The 10,074-nt window shown below is 35.2% G+C and overlaps 2 protein-coding genes across 2 annotated transcripts; both read left to right on the forward strand.

The window, feature by feature from the left end:
* Positions 1 to 464: 464 nt before the first annotated feature.
* On the forward strand, positions 465 to 3,078 carry LOC142527964 (pectinesterase 2-like). Its single transcript, XM_075632971.1, has 2 exons — positions 465 to 1,420; positions 2,227 to 3,078. The coding sequence occupies exons 1-2, from the start codon at positions 559 to 561 to the stop codon at positions 2,913 to 2,915; spliced, it is 1,551 nt and encodes a 516-aa protein (XP_075489086.1). The 5' UTR covers positions 465 to 558; the 3' UTR covers positions 2,916 to 3,078.
* Positions 3,079 to 5,940: 2,862 nt separating this feature from the next.
* On the forward strand, positions 5,941 to 9,738 carry LOC142527667 (Golgi SNAP receptor complex member 1-2-like). The gene is made up of 6 exons (XM_075632547.1): positions 5,941 to 6,260; positions 7,662 to 7,858; positions 8,393 to 8,482; positions 8,568 to 8,639; positions 9,279 to 9,408; positions 9,487 to 9,738. Exons 1-6 carry the CDS (start codon positions 6,140 to 6,142, stop codon positions 9,582 to 9,584), a joined length of 708 nt encoding a protein of 235 aa, XP_075488662.1. The 5' UTR covers positions 5,941 to 6,139; the 3' UTR covers positions 9,585 to 9,738.
* Positions 9,739 to 10,074: the final 336 nt, after the last annotated feature.

The raw sequence follows: 10,074 nt of genomic DNA on the forward strand, positions 1-10,074 counted from the left end.
TAAAAAATTTATTTTCTTTGAGGGAAAATTGCAATTTTCTTCCCATAAGTTGACATGTTTTGAGTTTTAGTCATGTAACTTGTCAATTTTTTTGATTTCATACAATAAATTGAATTTTTTTGGGTTCTTTTTTTTTTCTCTAAAACCACAAAATTATCGAATATAGTTTATTTGACACCGATTCTCCCATGTGGCACATCATTTGGATAAAATAAAATCATGTTGGTCAAATTAAAAGCAATCTGAAAAAAAAAAAAAAAAAAGAAGAGATAAATGAAGCAGCACGACCCGAATATATACTTCTCCACTAGGTTTATTCACAATTGTTATCCATAAAAATGCGAACTCCGTCAATTAATACGCGTTGTATCACCTAATTATAAATATAAGCACCCACCGTACATTTTTTTTCCCTGAAATGTTTCTTGCTCAGTTGATTTTATTAATGGACAAGAGAACATAACATTTCTACAAATGCCACTTGCTTCAAAGTTCTTATATCCCTATATAAACCAACCATCACATAAAAATAACTTGCACCAAACTGAATAACTAACCATGGCACCAAAATCTCAAATCACCAAATTTTTTGTGTTTTTATTCTTCACACAAGTCATTTCAATTCACCATAATTCTACAATCAAATCGTGGTGCAGCAAAACTCCATATCCACAACCCTGTGAATACCACTTTTCACACAAGTACCCTAACAAAGCCATCAAATCCAAATCCGATTTCTTCAAACTGTCCAAAGAACTCGCCCTAGACCGCTGCATGGCTGCGCAAGACAACCTGAAATCGCTCGGTCCAAAATGCCGCAACAAACGAGAAAAGACTGCTTGGGCCGATTGCGTCGAGTTATACCATAGCACAATACGTAAGCTCAACCAGACTATTGATCCAAACGTGAAGTGCAGTTCTGATGATGTGCAAACTTGGCTCAGCACCGCTCTGACGAATCTCGATACGTGCAGAACTGGCTTTGTAGAACTTGGTGTCACGGATTTTGTTCTCCCGTTGATCTCGAACAACGTTAGTATGTTGCTTAGCAACACGCTAGCCTTGAATAATGTCGGTGGAGGGTTTCAGCAGCCGAGTTATAAAAAAGGCTTCCCGGGTTGGATGAAGCCTGGTGACCGGAAGTTGCTGCAGGCCTCCAATCCTCAGGCAAACGTGGTGGTTGCTCAAGATGGTTCTGGCGACTACAAGACAGTGGGTGAGGCGATTTCTGCGGCTGGAAATTGGGCTGGAAGTGGAAGATACGTGATATATGTGAAGCAGGGTACTTATAACGAAAATGTGAATATTGGAAATGGTTTAGAGAATATTATGCTGTATGGGGATGGGATTGGAAAGACGATCATCACCGGAAGTAGGAGTGTCGGAGGAGGGAGCACCACTTTCAACTCGCCCACTGTCGGTAAGTCACAAGTGTCATGTTTGTTTTGATAAATATATATCATATATGTAAGTCACATATTAAATTTGGTATAGTAATAGACTATATATATTGTTATATTTATTTAATCGAATTGAACTGATAACTTTGTATCCTTTTAATTAAAAATAAAAAACAATCAGTGGATCTTTACTCAAATGAGTTTCGAAATGGATATATAAATCAAACTTTTTTTGAGAAAATTAAATGATACTTTGAATCTTATTTTACAATTTCTTGAGTTCCTATAATGTTTAAAGGAATTTAACGCATTCCACTCCAATAGTTAATATTCTTGGTCAAAAAAAAAAGATTGAAAAAATCAATTAATATAATTATTGATTTAAATTAGTTGGAAAAATCATCTCTCCACACATATATAACATGGAATATGATTTATGTGAGAACGGATTTATATCCATAAGATTTTTCGAGAAAAGAAATATTTTTTCACGGATTAGATTAATAAGATTTATGTCTTACAAAATTGAGTTGTGAGACGATTTTACAAGAGTTTTTGTGTATAACGTAACAACCAAGAACTCCTCTCCTCGTCATTTGTAAGAAGGATACTACTTATTATCTTATTTTCATACAGTGTTTGGTTCAAATTCCAATTCTCCATATCGATCAATTTAATTATCATCTATCATATTATAAATCATTATTATCTCATCTAATGAGTCAAGTTGTTCCTAACTTCGATCGATAAATGGCGATATGAATAATTAATTGATTATTAATTGATTACTTTTTTAATAAAAATTTCAAATTATAATAATTTGCAGCTGTTATTGGTGCTGGCTTCATCGCCCGAGGAATCACAGTCAGAAACACTGCCGGAGCCAGCAACCACCAAGCAGTCGCACTTCGGTCCGGTTCCGACCTCTCCGTATTCTACGAATGTAGTTTCGAGGGCTATCAAGACACGCTCTATGTCCACTCCGAGCGACAATTTTACAAGGAATGCAACGTATATGGCACCGTGGACTTTATATTCGGCAACTCGGCCGTAGTGTTCCAAAATTGCAATTTATACCCAAGATATCCCCCAAACAGGATAAATACCATCACAGCTCAGGCTCGGAGTGATCCAAACCAAAACACCGGGATGTCCATCCAAAAATGTCAGGTCACCGCTGCTTCGGACCTTAAACCAGTGCAAAGCTCTGTGCAGACGTATTTGGGTCGTCCCTGGCAACAATACTCTCGGACGGTGTTCATGGAGACTTTCTTGGATAGTCTCATTGACCCTGCAGGTTGGTTGCCGTGGGACGGGAACTTCGCGTTGGATACTTTGTACTACGGAGAGTATGCGAACACGGGTCCGGGTTCATCTACAGCGAACCGGGTGAAATGGGGGGGTTACCATGTGATTACTAGCGCGACCGTGGCATCTCAATTTACCGTTGGGAGTTTTATTGCGGGGAATTCTTGGTTACCTGGTACTGGGGTGCCATTCACTTCGGGTCTTTAATATTTGTTACATTTTATAGTTGCTTTCCGTTTGATTTAGTTTCGCTAATATTTTAGGAAATAAATTGATGATCTGCGATTGCACTGCATGTGATATTTGTAATGGGATAGTCGCATAATTGACCCGGCGGGTTGTGTGACTTATTCAACATAAAAATCCTTTTCTCATTTGAAGATATTCGCGAACACCAATCGACTTTGACTTCACTTTGATCGAACTCTATTCAACAATGGAGATTGTTTTCTCTTGGATATCTCCATTCACACAACCTAAACGGTAACACATTTCACACAACCAAACTGACAAATTCACAGTACGATATATGCAGTATTTTCGTATGTATATTCTTCAAATCTTGTCTGCAATTTTATCTTTATCAAACATGGAATTTAAAAGATCAACATTATGAACCTAGTCATTTTTCCATTACACATTCATCGACAGCCACATACATCTTTTCCTAAAATATGAGATTATTCATATAAGATCGATAATCATCCACTACAAGAAATTTTGCAATCAACAACACCTTTACAACAACGCTTTTTAACAACGGTTTTAGTTAAAACCGTTGTCGTAGAGCGTTTTTTAAGCAAAAGACAACGGTTTTTAGGGTCAATGACAACGGTTTTATAGAACTGTTGTCTTTGAGCTCTATTAGCATGTTTTTAGACATATTTAGCGACGGTTCAGCAAAAACCATCGCTAAATTTGGCGACAGTTTAATCTAAACCGTCGTTATTTCAAAATTGTGACGGTTTGGCTTACATTCGTCGCTAATATTAGCGACGGTTATAGTTTTATCGTCGCTAAATATAGCGACGGCCGTAAGACAAACCGTCGCAAATTTAAATTTTGAAAAAACCGCCATAATTAGCGACGGTGTTGTCATTAACCGTCGCTATTTGCGACGGTTTAAACAAATAAACATCACGAAAGTTTCTATAAATACAGCCTCTTTCAATCCATTTTCTTACCTCCATCTCACAACACTTAAAATTTCTCTCTTACACAATTTTACCACTTCACAACACTTAAAATTTTTCTCTTTTACACGATTTTAGTTTCGATTTAATGTAAATTTTTTCTTTGATTTTTGGTAGGAATTATGTTTTCATAGTAATATTGTAAGTTTTTTTAGATTTATTAAATTATTAAAAGTAAATTTTTTTATTTTACCGAAAATATTAGCGACAGAAATCATGATGTACCCGTCGCTAAGGTAGCGACGGAATTCATGAACAAATTGTTGGTAATTTTAGCGACGATTTCTTAATTCCGTCGCTACATTTGTAGGCGCCGGTTTCTTAATCTGTCGCTAAATAGCGATGGTTTTACATAAATCCGTCGCTAAGTTTGTAGGCGACGGTTGTCTCATAAACCGTCGCAAATTGTAGCTACAACAACCGAAAAAAATCGTTGTCTTTGAGCGCACCATTTAACAACAGGGGCTTTAAAAACAGTTTTAAAAGACCTTTTTTCTTGTAGTGATCGTCAAACCTCAAGATACAAGATATGAAAGAATATTTACAAATAATAAAAATATTTTTTCATAAATCGAATCTAATTAAATATTTATCTCACAAAATTGATAATTATAATACGATTTCATATGAGTTTTTATATAAAATATAAATAGCCTATAAATTTCGTCCAATTAAAGTGAAATAAATCGTATATTAAATGCATTTTTGACTTTTGGCTGCATGGCGGCGGTTTGCTGGCACAAGATTTCTCCATTAATATATGGTGCATGGTACAACACTACTTAATTACGATCCATACTTATGCTAATTACGTACTAATTAGCATCCCTAGACTTTAACTTAACCATTAAGTGGAAACCGCGTCAACGGAATGGAAACAATTCTGATCAACCAGCTAATTATACAATTTTTTTAGATTCATGAAGTGTTTGTGAGTCGTGTATACGAGGACTCTTCTTACTTGTACAAACTTATAACTTGTTCAGTTGCACATAAATTAATTCAAGAGAGATGATTATCTAAATCTATATATACAACTTTTTATAAAATTAAATACAATCGATGTAAAACATCAAACATATCATCTTATGTTCAAGAATGAACAAATATAACGTGAAATTTACAAGATATTAACGGGTGACCCATAATTAGACATCCAACATATAATGACGAGTCTGAGCTCTGATGTCATGTCAAAATTAAAATTTAAGTCTAACTCACGTGAGACATGTCATAATTAGACATCCAACATACAATTGATGTTATATCAAAAGATATAGCTGGTGTCAACGGTAGACTTCAAATATTTTAAACCGCATAGCAGCTCAAATATCACATTTCGATTGCTTTATTTAAGACAGACAATTATTACGGTCAATACAATAATACTCATTAGATCTATTTTAGAGCTTTTATATAAGTCGAACTAAACCCTCGTTAGGATAAAATGTGCCCGGATAAGTGTTCTTAGTACCCGTTATTAGGCATGCCGAACGATGCCTAATAGTAGGAATGAGACAAAAAGTTACTCGATATTACTAATTAGCAATGGAACATACATGATTCTATTGCTACTTTTCACAAAATTTGACATTTTCATTTTGTCCCATATTATATATAAGAAACCACTATCCGTTAGTTATGACGTACATATATACATTGTTTTCCATCGAGTAAAAATAATAATAATGAAAGTGATCCATGTATCAAGTAAACGACATATCATTATATTAAAATACAATTTATCAAATTATTTTACGCCTAAACCCGATAAATCATACAAATCAGTGAACGTAAACATATCAACCAATTTCAATGGTGTCACCGAAAAAATAATGCTAAAAATATAACCAACATACCGTAGAACGATATTAATAGTAATTATATCATAAGATTTTATTATTATATCGTGAGATTATTAGTGTACCCTCACTGAAATTGTTTGATCTAGAATATACAACCTTGGGCTCACTGTCAAAAAATAAACCAAAAGGCCCAGTTATTTGAGCCCACAAAAATAGAAACCCGATCGATTCTGACTAGGCGTTTCCCGAAATGGAGGAGTGTCGGATTCGAGTGTTTAAAAAGCAATTGCAGCACCGAATCATCGGATCCCGCGAATCCAACTGTAATAACTGACGGATTCGGATCGCAATCAGGACAGGAGTGAGGTGGAGGAGCTGTTGGGAAACGAGGCGAGGCGGATCCGTATAGATCTGGATTGCCGCGGATCCAATTATGGACGTGTTGCAGGAGTTGGGATGGGAAGAGCTCCGCAAAGAGGCGCGAAAACTTGAAGGCGATCTCGATGTGAAGCTCTCTTCCTATGCGAAGCTCGGCTCTCGGTTGACCCAAGGAGGTACTGATTTTGTCTGCACCAGCAATTATTTTGGTGTGATGCTCATTTTATTTATCCATCGTTCTTGCAATTTTACTCTGCACCGATATTTGCCAATGATGATGAGAAGTTTATTGTTGTAAAACCTGTATTTTTATTTTAATTTTGGGACAATATTTTATATTTTAGGTGTAGAAGCTTTGGTTGCTGTTTTAGGATGGCTTTTCGTGTAAATTTTGGATGTAATTGGGAGTGATTAGTGCTTTAAACAATTTTTCAGGGATAATTTGGAAGTTAATTGTGAAACTTGTCATATACTTTTTGATTAGTTTGTGAATAGGAGTCTTGTCACTTGAGTGGTGTGTATCGATAATGCCACAATTTGGCTTATTAATCGACTCAGAAGCATGCAGAACATGGATCAATATCTGAATAACTCCGTGTTGATACTCTAACTCGCTTTTGTTTTATACATGTGCTGTAACTAGTTGGATGGAAGAGATTTATATGAAGAGGAATCTTGTGCTGGAGGCTTCGTGTTTAGTTGTTGGGTTTTGTTGTTTTTCTCTATAATCTCATATTTACAAAAATTAGAGAAAATACTTCTGAGAAAAGGCACATGCATATGGATCTTTGCAGTTTATTCATATGACATATCATCGGTTAGGTTGCGCATGGATGAGAGGTTTTGAGTTGGAAGGAGAGATTTCTTTGGGGAGGGATTTGAAATTACACTCATCTTGAACGACTTTTAAATCCATCACAATCACCATTGCATTTACATATATTAAGGAAGTGGTAGATTTGAAATATATTTAACATGAACTCATCCAAGCAATCAAATGGATTTTAAATCCATATTTTCAATTTCCTCCATCCAAGTGCAACCTCAGTCTTTGGTTCTTTTGGCATGTGCCTGATTGAAGATGAAAACCAACAATCTACTCTGTCTCTGTATTTCTAATGAGTTCCCATTTTTGAACCAGATCATTGTATGCTTTTATCTCCATATTATGCAGACATCCGAGAAAGCAAGTGACATGGCATTCAGTATACTTTAGCCTGCTTGAGGTGAATTGGGTTAAAAAGTCAAGTTTTGTAAGGAACATCATGATATTAATAATTAATATCTCTGAACAGGTCTTATAGCAGTTGTTCTTCGGCATCCACCACAATTTATTTTATAGTATTTGTTGAAATCATATTGTGTTAGTTTGTAATCTATACAGTGCTTCAGGTCATGCAGTATAATTCGAGTAAACATTCCAACATTCTTCCTTCATTATAAATAAAATTATTGTTATGATTGCAAGGTCTCTCTCCTGGGATAGTCTGGAAATATTGATAACTTGATAAATCCTTTGGTTTTATTTTATGACTTTCACTTGGGTGCTCATGTATTTGAGATGTAATGTTTTCCAGGCTATGTCGACCCCAGTTCACCAACTCTTGGTTCTAGCAGGTCTTTGAAATCTGTGGAAATGGAGATTCAGTCATCACTTGAGAAGCTACAGGATATATATGATTCCATGAGTCGATGTGCTGCATCTGCTGTGCCTACTGCTTCAGTTACTCAAAAGCTAGCAAGACACAGAGACATACTACAAGATTTTACCCAGGTTATTTACTTGATTCATGATCTTTTTTCTAATATGTTATTACTTGCACAGATGAAGAAGCCAGAAAATTTTGTTTCTTAGTTCAATTATATTTCCTTATCCACCAAAACAATGAAAAACAATAGAACAGCTCAAGCAAAAAATTTGTCCACTTTATTCATTATATCATCTATGAAGGTAAAAACGGAACTAGGTTTTGATGTTAATGCTGACTCTCAAGTTTCGATCACGTTAACTTGCAAGTTGCGACATTTCTTTAAAATTTAAATTTGCTTGCATGAGCGATAAGTATAAACCTTTTGTTCTTCTCTTCTTTGATTCACTCTTTTTGATTATATGTGTTATTAGAAACAATCTAATGATTGAAAAAATTGGTGTAGGTGTTTCAGACCTTTTGGCTTTTGTTTTTCCATCGTGTCTTGGGTTTTTCAAAATGTTTCCTTGTGTGCTTTTCTTGTGTTAGTTTTTGTATTGTTTGCGGTCTATCTTTTTTATCTGTTATCGTGGTTAAGTTGACTTCTAATACTAATATAGGAATTTAGGCGCATCAAGGGAAATATTAACTCGACGAGGGAACATGTGGAGCTTCTTAGTTTTGCCCACGATGATATCAGTGACTACAAGGTGAGAGCATTAAATTCTAATTATGAGTAAAACAAAAAACAAAAATTTCTTGGTGCTCTTCTTGCTAAATGCTAACTATGTGCAGGCATATGACACCGATTCTCCAAGAATGCAGTTACTGCGGGAGAGAGCTGCCATAGATGGAAGCATATCTCATGTAAGACTTATAGGCTCATTGACTAGAGTGTCTTGATAAATATCACAGAAGAATGTGTGAATTGGCAAGCGAACAAGGTTGATGATGTAATCATTCAAATTATACCATTGATAGAAGGCTAATATACCAAGTGCCAGCTATGGATTCCATGTCATTGTGGGAACCTATTAGTTTACCAAAGAGTTTTTACATTTTTTTTAATCTGGGAGTGACTTCTTATGCTTTTCTTCATTTGAAAGCCCAACTCTTTTGTTCTGATTTGGGATGGAAATAGTGCCAACCAGCATTATAACTTCATGAGCTGGCAGCTTACCATATATTGATGTGTATTCTCGTGGTTTTGTCCAACTTGTTGTCAATAGAACTGTTTTTAATCAAATGCACTGTTACATGACGGAATCAGGCATAATAGCATTAAACATTATTTACACTTTTTTATGCAGTTCAAAATTCTTTTGTAAGTAATCGCGATGCTCCACTCTTTATTTTCTTTATTAGCAAGACTGATTTTGTAAGATTGAAATCACAATCCTTGTTTACCTTTTTTTTTTTGTAATTGCATGGTTTTATGTAAGTTTTGCAGCTTCTCGTGGCTATGCATCTTTTATCCCGTAAACACTCTTCATTACCCCCTTACAGATAGATGATGTGATTAACCAAGCTCAAGCAACGAGAGCTTCCTTGGCCTCTCAAAGGTCCTTGTTTGGAGACGTTCAAGGAAAACTCAAGACACTAAGTGATAAGTTTCCGGTCATTCGTGGGGTACTTGGTAACTATCTGCTGAGGACAATTTTTTTAGTTTTTTTTTTATTATTTGAAAATACATTTATGAATATGTTATTGACAGGTTCGATCAGAAGGAAGCGATCAAAAGACAATCTCATCCTATCTGCAGTCATTGCTTCCTGTACACTTTTTCTTATCGTCTATTGGCTTTCTAAGTGAACACACTGTCTGTTGTCAAAAGTAAGAGGCTTTTCCAAGAAATTTTGCCGAGTTTTTCGATTCCAGTCATACCTTATTCGACGATATATTGTCCGAGACTCGTATACACACCTATAATCATTTATTTAATATATCTTGTTTGCTCGTTACAGAAGTATTGAATCATGGGATTCTCTATTTCATTTGAAATTAATTGTCACATGATTACTAATTGTTGCTATGTGCTCGTGAGACTTAAATTTGGTTCTCAGGTCACAACATTTAGTTTAGAAGAATCACGTATAATTCTTTTTTATGTGAGGGGTCCAAATAATAAGTGGTTTGTAGGAGTGCATGTAAATTGAGTTTGTAAGATTTGTATTGTTCGACAGATACTAGTAAATACTAAAAATATCAGTATGGTATGTAAAATCGTGAATTTGTGTTTTATCAGGATTAAGTGTTGTGTCAAATGTTACAACATTTGAGACAACATGCAGCGGAATGTTAT

This window comes from Primulina tabacum, chromosome 15, assembly GCF_025594145.1.
Source record: "Primulina tabacum isolate GXHZ01 chromosome 15, ASM2559414v2, whole genome shotgun sequence".
Taxonomy (NCBI): domain Eukaryota; kingdom Viridiplantae; phylum Streptophyta; class Magnoliopsida; order Lamiales; family Gesneriaceae; genus Primulina; species Primulina tabacum.